The sequence below is a fragment of the Tetrao urogallus genome (genome assembly GCF_951394365.1).
Source record: "Tetrao urogallus genome assembly, chromosome: 8".
NCBI lineage: Eukaryota > Metazoa > Chordata > Aves > Galliformes > Phasianidae > Tetrao > Tetrao urogallus.
In genome coordinates, this window is record NC_136821.1 from 25,131,274 (window position 1) to 25,155,168 (window position 23,895).

The 23,895-nt window shown below is 39.5% G+C and overlaps 1 protein-coding gene across 1 annotated transcript in view; it reads right to left on the bottom strand.

The window, feature by feature from the left end:
* Positions 1 to 23,895, bottom strand: part of PLEKHM3 (pleckstrin homology domain containing M3) — a gene marked incomplete at its 3' end in the record, with an annotated part of 71,096 nt that overhangs the window by 26,556 nt on the left and 20,645 nt on the right. The window contains exons 3-5 of the mRNA XM_079538865.1: positions 22,578 to 22,723; positions 15,457 to 15,650; positions 4,372 to 4,435 (exon numbers count right to left, since the gene is read on the bottom strand). Of these exons, the coding sequence (XP_079394991.1) occupies positions 4,372 to 4,435; positions 15,457 to 15,650; positions 22,578 to 22,723 (404 nt within the window). The remainder of the gene's footprint in view (positions 1 to 4,371; positions 4,436 to 15,456; positions 15,651 to 22,577; positions 22,724 to 23,895) is intronic.

The window sequence follows — 23,895 nt, forward strand, 5'->3', positions numbered from 1 at the left end:
AGCACAGACCTGGTTCATTACAATCAAGCAGTTTTTTTTTCCAAAATGCTACAAAAACCATCACCAACTTCCTCCATCTCAGTCTAGGAAAACAGCACACAGATTTCCCACCCATAAAGGATGTATGAAATAAGTACAGGACAGGTTAAAAGCTTGAAAAAGTACACCAGTCCTAACCACTTCTTGGTTCTTCTAAGACTTTCTAATCTTTTTCTAACAATATGCTAAACTCAAATTAGGTGCAATGTAAGCTTCACTTAAGTGATTGAAATTCTTGAACAGAAACATTAAGATTTTTATATTGGAAATGCTTCTGTAGACCAATTTTTCACTTTGTTCAAAGCCCTATCAGATGCTGTAATCTCTACTAGTATGTCAAAGAAAGATGAAATCACTGGTACGTCTTCCCTATTGACAGACATCTCCCTAATCCCTTCAACAAATAAAGTGTCTATTCTGAAACCTTATAATCTTTTTACCTTAAGTAGTGCAACAGTGGACATTCTCATTATGGATACTTAATCCTCTCAAAGATTATAAACTTCTGGCCTTGGTAATATTACTGTGGCAAAAAGTTCCTCATTCTCATTGTGTATGCTGCAAAGAAGCATTTCCATTAAGGATTTTTACACCCATCTCATATTCACTGCACAGCCTGTGCTGCATTACAATGCAACTACTGTCCACTCTTCCTCCCCATAGTTCTTCACAATATCTGTGTGTTCATCCAAAGCAAGACAGTCAGGAAAGTTGATGTGAATTAAATTGATACTTTAATTAAATGCTAATGGATTAATTAATCCATGATATAAAAATCAATAAATCATTACTACACTAAGTCCTTTTATGGATAAAAAAAAATTCAGAATGAAAATGACTTTAATATCATTTAGCTCAATTCACTTCAAAATGAAAACTGCTGATATTTTGAATAAATATATTTACAGTGGTTCAATACAGTTCAATTCAACTCATCATTTTAAATTCCCATGCTCTGTAACTTCAAATATATTTTCCTAATTATTTTTGTGTAAATGTATCTTTATCTTTTCAAATCTCAGATCTCACTCAACATTGCCATCCCTGACATCCAGTCATTTTTGTTGTTACAGTGACCCTTATTTTACCATACCTTTTCATGGTAGTTTAACTGGGATGAAATCATTTCCACAAAGAAAAGATTTTCTAGTGTGAAGAAGAATGTGGCATTAAACACTGTAAACATGCACATTTTACTATTTAACATAAAGAACGGGCATGACATATTAGTTGTTCTGTGTGGATTAAGCACCTGAACTTCAAGCTCGTCACAATTAGCACTTCAAATCTTCTACTTGTAAAGCTCCACTAATCTGGAATCCAGTTTAAATAGCAATAATTAGTTTTCCTAAGAAATGCAATATTCTTGCCTGAGTCAGTTCCTGTATAATTCAGTGTTTAGCAGTGTAAAATCTGTCAGCGTCACCAAAAATAGTTCCAACCCACAGAAAATGAACAGATACTTTTGAATTCCAATTTGCACGCATCGCCTTCACACGTCCAGAAACCCAGTGGACATTAGCAACAGCAGCAGAGAATAAGTTCCCAACATCCAGTAGGTTTGTGATGAAGGGACTATACTGCACGTAAGCAAGAAGAATTGTTTTTCTTAGTCTATTATCGTCTGCTAAAGATAGTAATTTGAAGAAGAGTGAAGTCTTGCTTCCTATCAACCGGAGGTTGTCTTCTTTAAAGTATTAGTTGATTGGAATAGCTCTGAAATAAACTGGCTAACAGGGAAGCAGTGATGTTTTAGCAGCAGGCTAAGCAGTGACACAGAACAAATGATTCTTTGGAGAGGTAATCATAGGGAGGGCTGTAAAGAAAAATAAAAGTGTACCAATGGGATAGAATAGGAAAGCTGTCACACTCAGTTTCTGCTCATTAAATCTGTACGCATCTACTTAGTTATCTCAGCTGCTAATGCCTAAAATGACAACAAGAACAAGAAGAAGCTAAGAATAAATTCCCCATGAGAGCGTCCATGGATGGACTTGCTATAAACTTTGCTGTAGTCACTAGGATGCTTGTTTGCAATGCAACATTGCTGGGGTGCATGTGTGTTTTTCTCTATTTTAAATAAACACACATACACAAATAAAGAATATCACCTACTGCCTCTGGCAGGGTCCTACTCACACCTGCCATTACAAAAAGTACCTCCTCACTTGAGAGTTAGGCAAGTTTCCAAAACTGATGGCATCTTGTCTATTTTTTTCCTCCCTCAGTTTTGAATCTCAGTTAAGGTCTTCCCTAGTAGAGCCCTGGCCAACTGGATCCAAATGACAACCATTCTCACCAGTAAGTACTTTGCCACACCCATAACATCTAAGCATGGAGATTTACATTGTTTCCTTTTAAAGTAACACTATATGATGCTTGATCATCTGACACCTCCAACTTTTTTTTAGTACCTGAGAACAGATCCTTAGCACATTTCTAAAATACAGCTGCTTGGTTGAAAATGATTGCTTGTTTTCCCAGGATCTGTAAAGAGAATCTGGCTAGGAAACAAATAAGAATTGAGCTGTGACTGCCCAAGGTAAAGGTTGCTTATATCTGCAGATTACCCCTCTCTGCTTTTCTAATTCACTCACCATGCTTTATCTTTCCATTAATCTTTAATAAAACTTTTAGTTAATTCTCCAAACACACACAATATACATGACAGCAGGACACAGTGTAAAAGCAGCTCATGGATATGAAGAAATAGGCAGTAGAGGAATCAAAAGGAGAGAAAACTTTTAGGATTAAAAAACACCCCAACTCAACTGCAGCTGAATGGAAAATGATGAGCCATATGGAGAAAGCAGCAGGAAGGGGCAAAGTGGGGGACACAGCAGGGTCTTGTATTTCTCTCACCAGGGCCTTCCAACCCCTTTCCAACTTGGTTACATTTTGACAAAAACAGATAATGGGAATTCAAACCTGTAGATGCTGAAATGTGAAAAACCCTTTCTAGGCTGACATCAAGGATATGGCTAGATTAAAAGGTAAATCCAATTTAACCAACCCCAGTAGAAATGGTAATCAAATTATACTGCCTCTAAACATGATAAATCTGGGGCTTGGGCCCTCAGGGGAAGAGAAGGCGCTTTGCAAACACAAATAAACACAAAGAAACATACTAAAGGGAACTGCTAAATCAATGAATGAATCGAGACTTCTACCCTCCATCCCTCCCACAGGGTGCTCGATAAGCTGCTGATTGCTTCTAAAACATCTACTACCAGTGTTGGAAACTGATTAAGCAGCTTACAAAGTGCTGGGGGCTAATAGACAGGCCCACCAGGGAGACTGCAGCTCTGGAGTTAAGTAGCTTGCTATTTCATGCCTTGATTATTAGAGATGATAGCAGAACATGCTGAAAGGATGTAGAAATTTGCTTTGGATGACTAGCCTTTTTATTTTATATATGGAATCATTTCAATTCCACGACTTCACCAGCCAACAAAAAACCTGCAGAATCTGTGGCTCTGTAGTTTCCAGCTCTGAGGGCAATTTGAACTACATCAATTTAAGAAATCAACCAAACACCTCAAACTGTCTATACTGCCTGTTACCCTGAAGAAACAGTAAGATTGGACAAGTGAATTATCAGTGGAAGAAGCTTAAAATAACATGTTTTACACGTCACTGATAACAGCATAGAAGCAGATGGTGCCTTGGTCAGCTAGCAAATCTTACCTCATTGCTTCCCTCACTGTGTATCTAAACATGGCAGCACATTCACCTTGGACTCCCTGTCCTTTTCAGTTCTTTCTTCTTGTTTAATCTTGTATGTGACAGAATTCTGCTGTTCAGGCAGATGCATTGCAAGCTGTTCACTTAGCTCAATCAACACCAACACAAAGACACGTTTTGTTGGTGCATTATCTGTTCCATGGTCATAGTAACACTGCCTGACTTTGTAGTGTGCTTGATGAACTTTTTTTTCCCCTTTTTAGTATTGTTGTAATACCTAGCAGACTTACTTAATAGGCAGGTTGCACTAGGGACTGTACAAACTCAAATTCCTAAAGAACTACTCTTTCAAGCAAAAAAGTAAATACTACTTGTCACTACTCGTCTCCAGTTGAGCTTCAGATGAAAATTTCTCCCAGCAAAGTTTTCTCTTGTGGCCTATTTCCAGTTCTATTTCAACACTGCAGCCCTACATTTTCTCTCTCAATACTAACCAATGCCCTGTTATCCCACTTTTATATCAAACCATATACCACAGAGATCGCTTTAAAGTAAAGCAACTTACATTTTGGTTAACTTGAAGTGGGAATACACAATTAGCATTGAAGAAGGTGGTAAGAGAAAAGTAGAATTAATGAATGAACTTACCTGCTGGAGGTCTGCCAGAGAATAAAGATGGATTTGCTGAAGAAGATACTCTCTTGGAAAGATTCTGAAAAAGAAAAGAACTGATGCACTGAAACGCTTCTAAAAGATAGGGTTTTTTGACTGGGAAACTCAAAGATTTCTTCCCTTCCCCAGGAGACTGCAGAACAAAGGCATTAGCAAGAGAATTTGTCATTAACTACTTCTCAACATTCCTCAAGGACACAACTACTCCACAATTTCCACAATGAGAATGAATACCACACCAGTGTCATTTGCCTACACGTTTTCCACCATAAAACTGACTGATATAGATTCCCTTTTGTACACAGAAAATCTGTATTGGAATAAACTTTACAAAGACTTATTTGAGAAAGTTGTATTTTTCTTACATAAAACATGGGTTCAAGCAGGACCATTGACTATTGTCTGACAAACATGTGCAATAACGCTAAATTACAGAAACTGAAACAGATGTCTTTAGAATGACTTCTAATAAAATGAACAATGGAGTTCAAGTAAGAGTACAGAGAAAATCAACTTTGTGAAGTCAAGTGGATATTAGCAAGAAAAGTTTATGAAAACCCATGCATCTGTTGGGAAAAGTATCTAATTAAAATGTCTACCTTTGTGCGAACAGAGGCACAAGCAGCTAACCAGCTTTATTTCCCATCTGCCTAGGACAAACTTAACACCATGCTTAGGCATTCCATTGAGAAGATAATCACATCACTCTTCCTCTTCCGGAAAAAAGAAAAGAAACCAAACATATGTAGAATAGCAACTACTTTACAATATATATTGTTTAGAGAAGAATTTCCTACGCTACAATCATGACAATCACATCGTTTTCAGGTAACACAGAAACCAAATTACTGACCTTATTTAACACATGAACAAAGCTCTGATGAAGATCAGTTTGCAGTGGTAGACCTGAATGAACAGAAAGTCCACCGGACATGAACAAAAAGAAACTGTCAAGATACTGAAAGATCGATATGAATTTGATGATAATATGAAACTAATGACAAAGTACACAGGAACTCAAGAGATTTTAGAAACTGGAACAACATAATTAGCTCAACCACAATTCAGCAGGCCTAATAGCATCAACAGCAATCTTTGACAAAACACTGAATCTCACAAATAATGGAAGCACCCTGTTTCATCCTGCTTATCAGGTGCCTTAAACAACTATTTTAAGGTGATGCTTTCAAAGCTGTCTTAGAAGGATTAGGACTTTTCACTGCTGTTAAAGTGAGCAGTAAGAAATCCTGCCACCCTTTTTGTGTTTTTGGAAAAAAAACTAATCTTTGTTGGAGTGGGAAGGAAAGAGTTCTGCAAGCAAGGCACTGACAACTGGCGCTGCCTATTTCATGGCATTCTTCTGGAGCAAGATTATGCCCTGCTCTTTCTTAACTCACTAAGCACATCTCCCCTATCCAGCTGTTTCTCAGCTGCTGTTTCACTAGCCCAGTGCATTTTACCCTTTCAGTTCTGTATACTATGCCGTTGCTTCAATCAGAAGTGAATGTGTTTCAGTGGCTCTGTTACATCATGCCTTCATTAAACATTTGGCACAGTGTCAAAGATAGCTAGAAACCAGTCAAAAATCCAGGTATCAGACAACATGTGACACTTGGATTCCTCATTTACATGTAGAAGATTATTAAAATTGATTGCTAAGACTTAACTCTGAGCAGCATTTCAAAGCCTTTAGTATTCTTCAGCTCTCATACAATTTATCTCATTAAAATTTCCCCTTTATTCTCTCCTGATCACACACAGGCACTAAACAGCATGATAGCTTTGCCAGGAAGTGTATTATTTGCTGACGCCCTTACAGTACTGCTAAGGAAAATAATTAGCTAATGAAAGATTTCCTTTTCTAGGCTACAGAAAGTCTGTAGCCTGAATAGCCCACAAGGCAGAAACTGTCAATGACTAATATCAGTGACTAACATCACGTTCCCCTGCCTTCAAGGACTGCATTTTATTTCCTGCAAATTGTAACTTCTAAAAAGCATGCTGACGAAGAGCAAACTAAGGATCAAGTGATGGCCAATGCCAAAGGTCTCAGCCAGCACAGGCCCTGGTGACACCTCTCCTCACATCCACCTCCCCTCCTGAAACATGTGTGCAGCAATAACTCTGCAGACCCAGCATCCAGCACTCGTCATTCCTTCCAAACCTACTTCCAGGAACAGAAGTTGGCACTACTCTCTCAGCCTAATGTAAGGCACAGAAACACACACATGAATGACACTAAAGAAATTACACTAAAGGAATGCTTTCCTGTGATATGGAAACTGAGGCATTAAAAAACCCTCAGTAAGTAGGGCTGATATGGTTTCAGATTTGCAATCTTCCTATGGTCCGCCAAAGTTGAAAACAAACATGAAAACACTTCAATAGTCTAAAAGCTCAGTCCCTGATCTCTTAAAATATAAATTATGTGCCCTCACCTCACCTGTTGTGAGTTGAGCAACAAAATGTTACGGAATATTGATGAGAAGGTTCAACTTTTGCTGTCATACCACCAGCATCTGCCTCTGACATTGTAGGCCAAAATAATAAAGTGGAAGACATTATTACTTTCAGAGCAATTGTTGCAACCTGGGAAGGCATTGCTCCAAAATACATGTTTATCACCAGCGTTGTCAGCCTCTAGTAGGTGGAGAACACCTACACCTCCAGTAGGTGGAGAAGCGCAAAAGGCACTAGAATACCAGACACAAATGCATATTTAAAAGAAAACAACCTATAAAATGCAGGTAAATCAGTTGGGACAGGAAATCCACACTAAACAATCCAATGAACAAGAAAATGAATAACATCCAGCATTTCCAGAGGTCTTCCATAAAAGTTCTCTAAATCTACGGACATGACTGTAACATATTTTGCAGTAAGGGCACATAGGAATAATTTAATAATTCAGTGTCTCTCCCTTCTTGTCTCAAGATACTTCTTCTCATGCAGACTTCCAAGTCTTTCATCTTCATCCTTCTGCCAACAGTAATTGAAATTGAACACAGGAAACCAGACATCAGAGTACTGCAGGTGAGATGGGACTCACACAATCAGTGTGCCACTGCATTAGCATCTGGACAAAGTATTACATAGCATCCAAATCAGCCTAGAATCACATCTGTGGTTAAAATTGTAACATGGACTGCAGAGCAGAATGGGGTAACTACACTCAGAAACAATTCACTAGAAAATACATCTCTACTTTTCACAGGAGAAGGCGCTTTGAACACGCTTGGGTTAATTTAAGTCCTCTGACTGAAAAGACCAAAACATGTGTTTGCATTTGGTATTTTAAGTTTTTCTTTTGACATAAAGGTCCTTTACAAACACCAAATGGGAAATCTCTTGCAAGTCATTTGAAAGCAAAAGAAAATACGTCCACTCTGTAAATCTTTTGATTGATGCTCTATGAGACATTGATTTTTTTTTTTCCTAAAGTCAATTAAAAGCATTCAATAAACAGTGTCCTTTCAGTCAAATCTTAAGGCACAGAAAAAACTCAGAGTGAGCTAGGCAGAGGTCAAATGCAAGATGTTAGGACTCATCACAATAAAAACCCAAACTTTTGCTGCTTCAGAATGTGACCTGTGACCCCTGAGAAGCAAATGGTATTGAGTGCACGTCCCACTAAAAGCACCTCCTAAGCTTTCACGAGGTTTGGAAACTGCCAGCCCAGTTTCATCACTGATGCAAAACAGAACAGTTATGAGTCACAGGATTGCAGTGCTGTAAACCCTGGCTACCAGTCAGAATTAAGTCTGCAGTGAACAAACTAAGTTCAATGCCAACCAGCCCTTTAGCTTTGCCAATCCCCACAAACAATGAAATCCAAAGTCCTGTTGGTTAAAGGTCTTTTAATTGCTTTATTGTAACGTGCTAGCAAAGAGCAATCAATGTGAGCAGGAAAGAAACTTACCATTCTGAGACTTCGGGTCCAACTAACACAGAGAATTAAGCATTCTCAGATTGCGATTATTATTATTTCTTGTTTGATATATATCAGCCTTCAGGCAAGATAGAACTTGAAATTTCAACTGTTTCCTTTCAGAGGATCTTATCATGTAAGTATTTGCACAAACAAAGGTTATCTTTTAGTGTCCTCCTGCAAACAGAATCACCGATAAGGCTTTGCTTTTTGCATTTGGACAAAGTGTGTAGTCATGGTGCTTTGTTAGCACTAAGTAATTGCTCTGCATTTAAAGCCTGTTTATCATCAGCTTGGGTCATTTTTCTCCAGTGGGTTAAATACCCGGACAGCTTGGCTAAAGCTTCAACTAATTAATCTGCTCAAGCCTGACACTATAACCAAAGTACAAATGTGATAAGGAAAGTGAACTCTTCTTTTTATACCACAATCAAAAGAAATCAAGTTAGCTGGCTGGTGGGCACAGTCAAGTTTCTTTTGTACCAAAAAGCCTGCTGAAAATGGAGATTGGGGCAGGGAGGAAAGGGGAAGCTGGCACCATGATTTCATGTACCAGCCAGGAGCATCTTGTTTGGCCAGGTTGAGATTTGCGTGGTTGCGCTCTGATTCATGGGAGATGCAGATGCACCAGTCTAGCATGCTGCCACATTCAGAAGTTCCTCCACCCCTCTGCGGGAAACTGCTACACCCACAGCTGGCACAGCACCCCAGATACCAAGTCCATTTCCTCAGACAGCACTGTTCGTAGGCTGGCCCTGCGACTTACACCACCACCAATTTACTTTTAAGTTACTGCACCACCAGGCAAGCCAGCACACTCTGATTTCCACCATTCCTGCTACACTGAACACGTTTTTTATCCCCTAGACAAGAGGCAACAGAACCTCTTAAACCCTTGCTTGTGCACCTCTGACAGCTGTGAATGTGCATGCAGCAGGCAGGTAGGAGAAGCTTGTGCTCTTATCTCTTTCACCACACCTCAAACTTTTCAGAATTACTTTAAGCAGTGGAGAGGGATATAAGTAACTCGACAGTGAATTCAAATACATGGGTCTGTTAATTTAAGTTACAGAACAGCAACAAAGATGAGGGAGAAAAAGTAGAATGTTTTACTTGCATTGCTATTTCTTATATTTTTATTCAGGCTTCTGCTATATTGCTTTTCCTTAGCAATCCCAGCTCCTAGGAGTACACTGGGAGAAAGAACCCCAACTTTCCAGTCAGAAAAGTTACTCAGGGAAATAGGGTCCTGGGAAACCTGCTGATTCAGCTGTCAAAAGCTAATAATAAATTAAGAAAATTAAAATAGTAATAAAATTTATAAGGTATTAATGATTTACTTCTTGAGGTATTTACACTAGGTTGTTGTCTGTTGCTTCCCCCCCCCCCCCCCCCCCCCCCCCCCCCCAGTCTAGGGTTTTGATTAAAAAAAAACAACAACACTTCTGAACCATTTCAATTTCACAAGGGAACTCTTCTGGGAACAGCCGTTCTCTAAATAATTTCAACCCACACTAAGTGCTAGATTGATTACCAAGCATGTCCAGGTAAAGTAATTTTTCATGTTGTTATGAAATTCCCCGTGAGCATTCCTCAACCAGCTAATCTTTCGTCAGCAATCCCAAATCAGGAAATAAACTTCCAGCAAAAATGCAGTGTAGTAAGTCTCTCTCCTCTGTGGTTATTTCAGTAAGGTTAAGGTAAAATTGTGAAAGGAAAGAATTACTACAGATCAAAAACTCAGGAACCAACTATCATCAGTACTAAAAGCAGGATGCAGAGAACTAGTTAGAGACAAATTTCATCTCGAATTCAAAATAGCTTGAAAATAATCTTGAAATCAAGTTGGAGAAAAATCCTTGAAGTTCCCTGCTGTAAGTTCTGATATAAAAACACTGCAATGACAATGGCACAAGTAATATTTAATGCAGTTTCCACAAGCAACAGGAACTTCTTTTTAAATCAGTATATTATTTTTAAAAGTAATCTAGTCTCAAAAAGAGAAGGAAAACTACAATTTTGAGAGAAATCTAGTACTACTGATCTGTTTGACAAGGAAGTGCAGATGTATCCCTAGACCAGAAAATGCTAACATGAACCTGAAGATACACTGGAAAAATATATCTCATCTCTCCCAGCACACACCTCAGCTGGATGCTTACAACGGTAGAGCACTGCCTTGTGTGCTTTCAGTTTACCCTTGACTTAAACAGATTGCAGTACTGCCTTCTGCCTGCGGCTGCTCTGGCAGCAGTCTTGTTGCTCCAGAAAGTTGAAATGAAAGCTCAAGATCTACTTTAACTTCATACTGAGCCCTCCACAATTTCAGTCAAATGTATTTTTAGGGTGTTAACTTAAAAGAAGCCCACAAACACAGTTACTTCTTCAAAACAAACAAACAAACAAAAAGAATTGAAACAAAGAGGTGGTCTGTTTGTAAGGGCTCCAAGCATGCTTCATTTTAGCTAGTGCAATGATCACATACACACAGTATCTACATAAAATAGTGGCACAAGCATTCTTCTCTGTGCTTTCTCATTCTTCCTTCCTTTCAGGTGTCATTTGGTCTTAAAACTAAATGGTCTTATCCTCTCAGAATATCCAGATATCTTCTTTGAATGTATTTCTCTCCCTCTCTTCTCCTAATCACCTGAGCAACATATTTCCTTTTTTCACTTAACTCATAGCCCTGTGCTATGAAATCACATCCTTTTCCTGCTCTCCTTCTCAAATTTTCTTTTTACAGTCAATTGCTTTCACAAACTGTGTCTTTGTTCCCTTGCTTTGGAATTTTCCACTCTCCAAATGGCTTACCGGGTGCAGAGAAAATGGTGAAAAACACTCTCTTTTGACAATCTGAATATGACTTAACGACCTTCCGTTGTTCTTGGTCTGAAAGACAACGTGACATAGCCCCAGCTTCACATATGTGAGTATTTGGTTGTATAGTGATTGCATAAGATCAATCAGGAATTTTGTGATGTGTTTAGACAGGTTCTCCAAGTGCCACACAAATATTTTGAAAATAATCCATCCTTGTGTCAGAAGTGATATGTCTAAGACCACACTGTAGGAAGTGACAGGACTCTATTGTTCAGCATAGCTGAATCTGGGCTTGTTCCGTTTTGTGCTGACAAACCAGCAGGCTCAGCCGGGACCATGGGGGTGCAGCACTGGAGGTGTACCTTTAACTTCCTTCTGCAACTGCAAGCTCTAATCTGGCTTTCTTATAACACACCATGCAACATATCCAGATCTCGGGGAAGATTTTCCATTTAGTTTCTCACCACCATACGCAGAACAACAGAGGACATTAGAATGACCACTAGCATACTGCATAATCTGTTGCAGAGTATCTTGCCTCATTCCACTGCCATCTGTCTATAACATCTGGGCTACCAACACTGCAAGTTCAGGTGTGTCGTTCAGAGAAAAGAGAGCTTAGAGTGTGCTCCAAAGTAAACCTAGGTTACACTACCCTACAATAGACATGGAAGTACCAGAAGGCCACCCAAAAAAAAAAAAAAAAAAAGTCACTCTAGCAGGCCTTTGCCCAGAAGAGCCTTCAACAATGACAAGAACAGAGGAAGACAGACTACGGCACAGGAACACAGTTAGCTTGTTTCACACCCTGAAACGAAAAGAAGTAAAACCAGAATAACGCACCATTCACAGAATAATCTAATCATTCAATAGACTTGAGGATTCTTGCTCTTTCCTACCTATCCACTTCATTGACGTAATCTTGTTTGCTTGTGCAATTTATTCATCTACCTTGGAAGCTCTGGTGGGATTTGTATAGCTCCACTTGTACTAAATCAATGTTGGTTCCAGGTTTTGTCTTGTACACTTCTGAACAGAATCCACCCAAGCAAGGCAACCAAAACAAGTGAGAACTTGTTAAAGATATTTGAGGCAAATTACTTCTGTTGCAATGTTGAAGTGATGGTCATAACATTCCAGGCGTAACAACATCTCTTGTCAAACAGGGTGCTCACCAACTGGCTTGTATCCTCAGCAGGCCAATCCCCAGGGAACACTGCTGATATGCACCAGTGGGTTTATTTCTCCTCTCAGACTACACTAGTTTTCTTTCTTTTTTTTTTTTTTTTTTTTTCCCCCCCTTGTAAATATAAGAAGTTTAAAATCTGGAGGAGAAATAGGTGAAAACAAACTATTATAAATAACGATGACCACTGTTTTACTGTAAGCTGTTAGCTACTTCTAGGATTTCTTCTGCTTCTTTTCCTATTTTCCTTCCCTTTTCTCTTCCAGTCTTTCTTAGTCAGTTGCTTCTTCAAAGCCCAGTCCTAAGTACCCTACCAGATGCCAAGATTCACAAAGTTCACACAGTACCTATCTTTGCACACAAGGCATTATAAATAACATTTCTACATTTAAACCAACTGGATCCTAAGTTAACCTGGTTTATAACCATCTGGAATTCTTCATAAAAAATGACTTGTAAGCACTGTAAACAGTTTTGTCTTCCCAGAGGACATCAAGAGTTTCCAACTTCATTGCCATCTTCGTTTTGTGATCTGAGTTCAAGAGCAAGGTATAGATTTAAAGATGATGATAATGCAAATAGTATTAATAAAAGAAACCTCAGAGTGATATGTTTTTCCCTAAAAAGGCAGGCTCTATTAGTGTCTCAAAGGCAGCAAGGTGCCAATACAATTAATCAGTCTGTTTTTAGTTCTCCCTAGACAGCAATATTAACAGTTTGTTTCAGTCTGTTTATATGGGTCTGACAGGTCTCCAAGATGCTGTGTTCACTTGCTGGTGATTAATAGTCATTCACATACTAGGTGAAGACCAAGCAGAAAAATAATGTTTTCTGAGCCAGATAGATAACTGGATTTTCTCCTCCCTTTTTTCATTTCTAACTCGGAAATGGTACTATTTTTAGGAATGCTGTCTCTTCATTTTGTTTCTAAACTCCTTTTTTTAAAAACCAGCCCACGTGATGAACCAAAGGTAAATTAAAATGACATATTTACTTGTCAGTTGTGCTCTGTAAAGCCATTACGTTGATAGTGAGGGTCTGCAAGCTGTGATACTACACGTACCAAATAAAGACATAGGGAGCAGTTCTTGCTTCCGGGAAAAGGACTTTCCTACCTTTCCATTTCTGCAAACATCTTTCAGGAGATCTGAAGAATCAACCGAGCACCAAAACTCACTGCAATGGAGAATTCACAATCTGAGAAGAAGCTGAACTCTAAGGTGCATTTTGTGCTTTTGAAACATTCCTTCAGTGACTTTTACAGGGCTTTTAACAAATCCCACCAAATCAGAGATGCTTTCTTTGTACAAAATCAGTGCCTTAATATTTTCACCCTATCTCTCCATCACAGAGTTTTAATTTGAGACAGTGTGAAGGAGCCCATAAATAAAAAAAAACAGCACGTGCTTCATCCTCCCCTCCTACTTTCCTGGGTGTTTCATTCTGATACAGAGAACAAGCCTCCAGTAATGTCCAGCCAAAACAACCACTCAGGTACAGCCACAAAACAGGAGGTGACATATTTGCCCATGCTGCTGCTACTTCTCTTTATTTTTTTTTTTTTTCCTAATCAGAGTAGGATGCTTATCATGATACTTGTGACTTTTTTTTTCCTTGTTTCTCCCCATGCCTGTCACCCCAAGAAAAGATCATGCACAGATTTCTGTGATAATTTTTGTCTGTTCTGTCTTCTCTCCATTTCTCCAGCACCTGCCACCTCTAGTTTTTGGAGGCAAGATCCATCCCCTCAGTTTTGATTCAATTTCTTTATTAACTCTTCATTTCCTGAGATCTCTCTTCCTTATCATCTCCTTCCCTCAACTCTGGCTCTTCAAATCTCCTTCTCCTGGCTTTCCATCATCCCTGTGTCTCCAGGTCATGAACTTCTCTGTTTAGATCTTCTTTGATCTCTCTTCTTTTGCTCTCTTACTTAAGTACCTTCAGCCTCTTCTGACTCCTCCTGTCCATTTTAATTAGGACATTTTTTTCTTCACCATTAATCAGAGGACACAATTTCTTTTCTGCCACTTTTTCTTAACAGCAGTCTTCACAAACCTTCTTCTCTTTCAGTTTGATTGCAGTTGAAGAGAATGGCACAGGAAAATAATTGTAGCTGAAGAGTAAGAGAGCTCTGCATGATAATACTGTAGTCTGAAATAACAGGAAAAAAAAAGCATCCTAACTCTTAAAATGCTGCGAGCTGCCCTGTAAAATAATGGGGATTGTGCAGAATACAAACACATACTGACAGTCCAGCAGGTCTGATGCAAGAACTTAGTAGTAGAGCTCCCTCCAGAAACCTGCTGTTATATTGTTCTTGATGTGGTTACTCAAAGAAACAGCACAGTTGTCCACTGAATGGCAGACATCACCTCACACTTGCCTGGGAGTCTCCTCTTCCTCTCAGAGAATTCAGATCCCCACCATCCCTAAAAATTATGCTCAAAACACAGTCACTGATGGCACCTGCTTTCTTGTCCTTCAGAAGTTGATGATTTCAAAGCAGTGGCTTTCTTATTTGTGGTCTTGTCTCACTCACAAATGCATGGTGATGTATTTACCACTGGGTCAGCTACATATACCTGTAACCACTTCTCACAACACAGCATAGCCATAGCTACCTCCCAATCTCTTTAGAAAATCTAGGATAAAATGAACCTTTTTTTTTTTTCTTTTTTTCTTTTTTTTTTTTTTTCTCCTAGAGGTCACCACTGTGTCTTGAAGGTTTTAAGAAGATTGTTCATTTTTAGCTTGTTCCCTTCAAGGAAAGAATTCAGAACTATTAAACTGAGAAACATTTTCTGCTGTGCTGTGACTATCTATTTTCCAATAGATATTCGTGCAAAATCAAGAAGCCTGAGCAGGAGTAAAAAACTCTCACCACAACGTGTGGCCCCTGGGCTAACAGGAGTTCAGAACAACTTCAGATACTTAGACCCTATAAAACCTATTGGAACCATTTTCTTTGGCAGTAGATATCCCAGCTGCCCAGCAAAATCAGACCCAAGCACAACGCCTTTCTAAATGGGTAACATCTTCAGAACTAGATTATGAGGAGGGAAAAAAAAAAAAAACACAACAAGAAAACTATACTTTTGCGTTACATGTTGTCTGTGGTTCTTACCTTCTACGTAGATCTTCAGCCACTGCTGCTCTGCAGCTGAACAAATAGGCTCGCAGAGATTTTAACTGCTGTCTCAGGCGGACAACAGTTGCCAGAGATTCAACGTGCTTGTACAACATGGGATTTTCCTGCTGGATATCAATCAGTGGCTCCTCATACACATATTCCAGAAACTCTTTGGCTTGCTTTGATACCTGAAAAACATGCAACCAGTTTAGACAAGCTTTCCTTGTAACTCTTTTTAAGCAGATCTTCCCTTCTGTGTTTTGTCAGCCATTTTCTGCATCTGAAATATTATTGTTAGCAACTACAGATGAAAACAGAGCTGAGAGAGAGCCAACTGTCTCTGCTTATAGCCAATTCAAACTTCATCAAGCCCATCAAAGCTGAATGCCTGAGATAATTGCTTACTTATCCAAAGTACAGCAATATTTGCAGCCACACATTTTCATTGCAGGATAACACAGCTCACTACAGGTACTTCTAGGCCTTAAAACTGTGATCATCAAGTTTCTTCCTTGTTAATATTTTTATGCCTGCTTTCCTTTGGGAAGAAGCAAGTGAGTGAGGTAAGTGCCAAATCACAACACCGGAAAAGGAAACACACACTGCAAATCCAATCATACTGTGCTGTCCCAGGATACAGAACTCCAGAAAAAGTTCTACTGCCTTTGCTACATGCTCAGCCAGTGTGGCTAAAATAATGTAAAAAAAAGAAAAACAAAAAACAAAACAAAAACAAAACAAAACAAAAAAAAAAAAAAAAAAAAAAAAAAAACACAACTCCAAAGCACATCTATAAAGTTTTTTAAATTATGGATAAATACATTTAAACGTTAGCAGTATTACCCATTTGCAATGTTTCATTTGCAAGACATTTTTTAAATGTCATTTTCTTGAGAATACTTTGTTCTATATCCACCTCTAAAGAGCTACTGCGATCCTGATAAATTAATGAGAGTTTTATTCCCACTAGAAAAGATATTCCTGTTTCTGAGGTGAGAGATGAAAAACACTCATGTCTCATTTTTGCATTTTATCACAGCTGGAAAAGAGAAGATGGGATATCTGCAATAAGCTGCAAATCACTTGAAACTGTGCTATAGAAATAGTGTGTTCCACAAATCAATTAGTCCTTGTGGATATTTAAATCAGTGCTTGCACTGTTGAATTGAGGGAGGGCTAACTATGCTATCTTCTGTGAAATTAATGAAAGGAGAAATGGCACACCGCTGCCTCTTGAGACATAGGACGTCATTTCTCCACCAGTGTTGTAAGGCAGGAAGCTGGTAAAAGCAATATATGTAGGTCACTTCAAAAGTAGTGCCTCCTATTTATTTCCATGGAAACCACAATAGAAACAAAGGACCACAACAACACTACTTGACAGAGCAAATTCTCAGCTACAAAACACTATTTTTCATCACAACCATCACCATTTTTGATTCACAGCAATGAATAGGAGCCTATATGCTATCCTTGTAAATATCTGCACTAGCACAGGTGACCCACAACTTCACAGCTGCATAATGGCATCATTGCTACAAAAATGTTGCCTAGCAGTCCATCGTTCATCAAATGGAAGTCAGAAGGTAAAAACTCAAACTATATGGTGGTCAAGGTAGGACAGTCCAGCCAACACCAGCAATGTACTTCACCATCTCCGAAAAGATTTGGGGCCGGTGTTATCCTGTTGCAAGAGAAAGGTTGTCTTCTCATCTACCCTGATTCTGGAAGTTCAAGATCAGCCTGGCCATTATTGCGATGTACCAGTCAGAGTGGATGGTTTGTCCAAGTTCCAGGAAACAAAGAAGAACTGCCCTTTTCCTAACCCAAAAGACCGCGTCCATCACTTTACACACTAAGAACTGTGTCTTGAACTTTTTCTTCAATATGGAATTCACATGCACCACTCTAGGGACTGCTGTTTTGACACTGGTTCACAGTGGTAACATCATGTCTTGTCACCAGCAATTACGTAATCTAGGAGACTGTCACTTTCAGCCTCAGATTAGTTCAATAGGTCCTAAAAACTTGCGCAAGGTCTTATTTCTGTTCCTGTGTGTTTGTGGAACCTACTTGGTGCAAACTTTGCAATATTCAAATGTTCCCACCATCATTTCCAAAACACTGAAGCCAATACTCAGCTCAGTACACAGTTCCTTGGTTGTAATTTACTGATTTACAGGAATGACTTGATTGAGACGCTTCCTTTCATGGTGGGACAGATGTGCACGGCCATCTCTGCACAGTGTGGCTCGTCTTTCTGGTCCCTATCGCCACTGCTGAAATGCACTGTGTTCACATCCACTCGTTGGTCTCCATATATGTTCAGCAAGCATTAATGAATGTCAGTGGGTACCATTTTTTCCACATGAAGGAATTCAGTGACACACCTTTGCTTCATACGCACTTCCATGTCAAACACCATTTTGTCAGACTGCCCCTATGCTGACAAATGTCACATAGTAACAATGCGTAATGGGATACTGGTGGGAAGGTTCAGTCTCTACAGCCATACCACCATCTGTCTCTGACACTGTGGGCCAACATAATAAAATAGGAGGCATTACTTTCAGTGCAGCCCTTGCATATCCTAATAAAAGGCATCACTCTAAGGAGAACTAGTTTTAAATATAACCTTTTCACAGTGCACAATAAAGTATAATAATGATGTCAAGGACAACATTACCACCAATAACTACACAGATAATAAGGTAATTTTAAATATGGTAGATTATAACCTCTCAGATTTCCCAGGTCCTGAAGCTATATCAAACAGCTGACTTTCTATTTCTATTAAGCACTCATTTCTTTTTCATTTTTTTTCCAAAACAATGCATATACAAGGAATTGTGCCATCTGAATGGAAGCACAAGAAACATGCTGTGTACAGACAACTTGGATTTTACAAATCAAGGCTCTACAATTATGTCAAATTTTCAAACATTAGCATCGTTAATGTTTTTTAGAAACACTAACTGTGGTGTACAAAAGAGACCAAAGTTAAACAACTACTTTCTGCTTTCATAATCATTAAATGATTTGGCCGCAATACCTCAATTATCTCCTGACAACCACGGTACCTAGCGTAGAGTAAATATTATTCCGCATCCACCAATGGGAAAATTAAGCTACGTATTCAGTGATACACTAGGAGGCACATGAATGCTTGGTAGAGCAAGTAGCACCCCCCAAGCAAAGGGTAAGGGATTCAACTCAGTACTGTCTCTCTAGTCTTTGAGATTTCCTCATCCACTGGTCTTCCTGACCTAAGAACCAGGGAGAGATGACTGTCCCAGTGCTACACCCATGTCTGTGAGCAGCTTCACCCTGAACAGGGGAGCTTTCCTGAGGCTGCAACTTTAAGAAAACAGAAACAAAAGCAGCACCAGATCCACAATCACCTGTGTGACTGCAGTACATATGGACTACAACACAAAATTTAAAATTACCTATTTTTCCCCTCCTCGTAGAAGCTCTACTTCATATTAGTACAGAGCTGAACAAAAAGCAGCTCCTCTCCATCGCTCAACATGTAGCCCTATGCCCTTTTTATTGTACAAACCACAATCCCAGAGGACCAAATATTACTACTGTTCAGCTCTAGTGCTGCACAGCCTGAGCACAGCCTTTGAGGGGAGAAAAGCAAACCTTTCTCCTTGCTGACACAATGTACCTGCAGAGCACTGATTACAGGAAAAAGCAGCTTTGCCCAGCATGTCAACAGCTGACAGGGATGCATTGTTTTCTCTCTGCATGCCTGACACAGACACATCTGTAAAACATTACCAAGTATAGCAAAGTTGCAGGACACTAAAATGCAACCTTATAATGAGAATGGTCAGGCAGTCGTAGTAATTCACATTGTTATTGGCCAATATACTTGTATGCGTATTACCATGCTCACGTTACCTCAGTTATACTGGACAGAATACACACTGACAAGCCAGTATGAATGCTACAGGGCAAATAGAAGAATTTTAATTTCAAGAATCACAGAAGGGTGGATATTAACATTTCCAGACTTTTCTACAGACTGCAAATTTACTGTTCAGAACTCAATTTATCAGAAGCCAGCCTTCCTTGAGACCTTCTGGCACAGACAGTTCACTTATATGATTCTTCCTGCTGTGCTTGCCTGTTTGCACAGGCTGGAACCTACCTGAACCAAACTGCAGAACTTACTAGCATCTAAGCAGGGAAAACAGTTGGCATAAATAAAAGGAAGGCATTTTCACCAGATTACCTCTTTTCCCTTCACAAAAGCACGAAAAACACGAATAGGGAAAACTGCAGGGAGATAAGAAGAAAAAAAGCGTACCTGAGGACTGAATTGCTGCTTGGTTATGACAAGAGACACATGCCTAACCACCAAGTCCTTTGAAAGCTTTTACTGCATCCAAGGGGATTTTTCTTATCCACGTGCTTTCAGGTATTAAGTGCATTGGTGTTTTTCAACGTGGTAAGAGAAGACAACTTAACAGATTTCTATTGCTTCTGCTTTTTTCGCGTCCTGTCTTGCCAAAAGCGAGACAAGAACCATTTACAAAACTTACTTAACTGATGCAAAATAGTACTCAGCTGAGCGGGACTTCATGAAACACAGAAGAGAAACATGTCCAATTACATTATATCACCATAAAAGTCTATGTGCTAAAGTATGTGCTGCTGGTTGTTTTCCTTCGACAGGTATGACAGATACCAGAAACCTCTTTGAGAGGGAAAAAAAAGGAAAAAAAGGCACCAGGAAGGCATGGGAAAGAATGCAGTTTTTCAAATTCTTCATTCAGTTTCCTTCCATTTAGTAAAATGCTAGGCACATTTTAGTCCGCGTGCAATACAAAGTGTTTGAAGACTAAAGCCCTGTTTCAGCTCTGACTATCAAATGTGGTGCATGCTTAATCCACTCACCTCCTCTGTGGGATGTGCTATTTAAGCTATTTATGTGCTATGTCCATCGGGGAACAAGGCACCCACTGCAGCAGCTCTACTTTCAGACATCACTGCACTACCTGTGAGGGCCATGGCTCTGGCTTTAGGAGATCTGTTGCTAAGATTCACTTTGGAATGTTGCCACATGGCTTTATATGGGTACAATGGCCAATTATCAGAAGTGAAATGCTGACTAATTAAGTGTTCTCATTTAAAATTGACCCCATAGGAAATTATTACTACCAAGATCACCTCAAGGAAGTGGGACAACATCTCTGCCTTTGCCAAATCAGCACATTTAATCAATACACTGCTAAGGAATCATACCGTTTCATTACCAATATTAAGCACCTTTCAGACCATACAGAAAAAAGGAACTTTGAACCTTGCTCCTGAATGGCAGAAGGAGATGTGGAGGCAAAAGTGCAGGCAATATGCAGCCCACCTCCGAAAAGCACTGTTTAGTCAACATGGGCATAGAGCAAGGACATGCTTGTAAAAGCATGTTTATGTGGAATTGAACAGAACAGGAAAAAAATCCAAGAGGTTTCCCAAAAGTAACAACAGCAATGTGTTAACTTAATCCCATACATGGACAAAGTGGAGCTGAAGAGATCCAGCTGGTGATCTCAGCTCAGTTTTGACACTGCTACTGTGGCACATAATGACCCCTTGACCTTCTCTCCCTGTTTCACTTCCCCCTAATAGTTGGAGATGCTGTCATGTTTTCCAAACTAAGGAATGGTTTTCCTTTCTTAAATTCATCTCTGAGTGTTTTGGCACAGAAACTGACAAAGTACAGACTGGCATAGAATTTGGTTGTGATCCCAAGCCACCTTACACATGTTTAGACAAAATGCAAAACAATTTCTCACTGTAAGAGTTGCAGTATGTTAGATTTTCAAAGAAAACTTAAGCTTCCAGTCCTATTTTATTTCTCTCCTCAGCTGCTCACACTTAAACCATAGGAAACAGAGCATAGAGCATAATTTTCACCCCTCAAGCTTAGAAACCTAACCAGTTTATTTTCTTGGCAGTATCACTGATACATTGATATAAGTTCTCCTTACCTTACCATCTACCTGTTCCATATGAAGGCTCCTTATAATGCCCTAAGCCTAGCAAGTTTAATCTTTGGCAAAGGCATTAAAAAATATTCTTAAATATTTATTCCTAGCTTCCAGGAAAGGGAGGGTTTGGGTTTTCTTGTTTCCACATATCAGAGCTTTGTAGCTCTGAGAAATCTTGCAATTTGTGGTTCAAGACTATCATTTTCCTGATGGCAGGCTCTGGCTACCTTTTAATAATCTTCACTTCTGTCAAATTTTCCTCCTCAAGAGAGCTGCTTTTCCTCTAATAGGGCATTTACCGGTTATTTTTTTCCTTTTCAAATAGCCCATAATAATAATATTCGCAGACACAAAACATCAAACAGCCTCTCCTAACAGTGGCTGCTAGGTTTGAAGTTCTAGTATAATCTGGTTTCCTTATGAGTTCATTGTTGTTTCAGCACGTGCCCTCTGTTACTGCAAAACAACACAGCTAATATGTTTGGCATAATACTTGGAGGCATGTAATCAGTTCCGACTATACAGTAACCAACCACTAAGGCAGCAGCAACAGCAGATCACTGAAGTTTTAGAAAAGCAGCTTGTGTGGCAAGTAAACAACAATAGAATTTTCTCTTCATGTTATTTTCAAGTGCCCAGCCCAAAAAAGTGCTACAGCAATGTCCTGGCATTCTGGAAATGTTTGTGCCATGAGATGAGACATACTGGGCTTCTACAAGTATCATCTTCAGGTTAAGCCTGTTTCCAGCAAGCATTTTGACAGTTTTAGTATCCATCACTAAGCATTACCAACCTGTAGCCTCAATCAGTCATTCTGACTCTCCTTGTCTCTTGAACAACTAGATGAGCAATGATGGAAAAGACACCATTAAGAAGAGGAGAACAGCTGCTCCTCTGGAGAAGCTGCATAGGTCTGGCTAAGGAAACTGCGATGAACATATCTGTCTTCTTGAGAGTACATGGACTTGTCAGGCTAGGGTCTTCTGGCAAGTGAGTCAAAGCAGATATTAGCAGCAGATAATGCCTTTAACTCTCAACATGTAGTAAAATGTCTGTGCTCAGATAGAAACAGCAATTCAGTTCACTCACTAGTAAATCAACTTACAGGGAGATTACCTTGTACTTGGAAGTATCCCAATTATGAACCAGCCTTGCAGGGATGAGGAAGCTGTCATCCACATGGCAGGTACAGCAGTAATACCATCCACTGTAACTACACACCTTGGCTTTGCCATTGGACAAGCCTATGGAGCGCTGACAGCCTGGAGGAGAGAGGAAAAGACTGGGTTTGTACAGTATGCCAGAGGTGCAGATTCAGGACACAGTAAGGAAAGTAATTATTCCTTCTTCTGAGGTCATTTAAACAAAAAATACACAAAACCAACCAACCTCCACATAACAGCAAACAAACAAGAACTCCACAATCACCATCTTTTTCCTTAGAAACAGTGAAATAAGTATATCCTTTGTCAAGTGCTGAAAAAAACTTTCACTAACTTGAGTGTGTAGAACATAGTTCAGAGAGCAAAGAGTACTTAGCGCTTCTCAAGAAACAAAGGCAGAAGAGCAACTTTGAGATAGTAGGCATTTAAAAGACACTGTCATAAACAACAAAGAATCACAGCCCAATAAATCATATTTCTCAGTGTCATATCTCCACAGTTCTTGAACACCTCCAGAGACAGTGTCTCCACCGCCTCTTCAGTCCAATAACTCACCACTCTGAGAAGTTTTTCTTAATACCCAACCTGAACTTCCCATAGTGCAACTTACAGCCACTACCTCTCATTCTATCACTGTTGAGAGAAGAGGAGAAGAGCCCAACCCCTTCCTCTGTAAAAGAAACAATGCTACCCATCTTCTGCTCAGGAGCAAGATGAAGAACTATACAAAAGATAGCGTTTCTTCCTCCTTCCAAAGCTAAATAGATGCAAGTCCTCAGTGTGTACATTTGTGTCAGCAGTATCTCAGTAGAGTATCTCAAGTGCCAGCATGGTAAAAAGAAGTGGTGAAAGGTCTAAATCTTTCTCCTTGTAAGTTGCCTCTAGATACTTCTTTTATCATGAAAAAGCACGGAAGCATGAATCTTGATACCCCAATGGACTCCAGCTGTAGCATTCATTACACACAGCAATCCCCTCACATTGGGTGAAACAAGCTGCTAAATAACACACTGTTTTTTTCTAGCACAAATTGTTTGGACCAGGTGATGCAGTCCAACTGCAACTGAACGAGTCTGATGTCTCCCAGCTAAATACCACCAAAACTTCTATAAATGTTCTCCATTAGCCAACATTCACTTTCTAGGGAATAAGGATGGGATAGTACACACTAATTTCATACCCTGCCGCTCCACAAGCTGCTGGTTTGTCTTAGCAATCTAGCTCCCATTAGTTAGGCTGAAGGCAACTATATGCTAAACTCTAATTTCTTA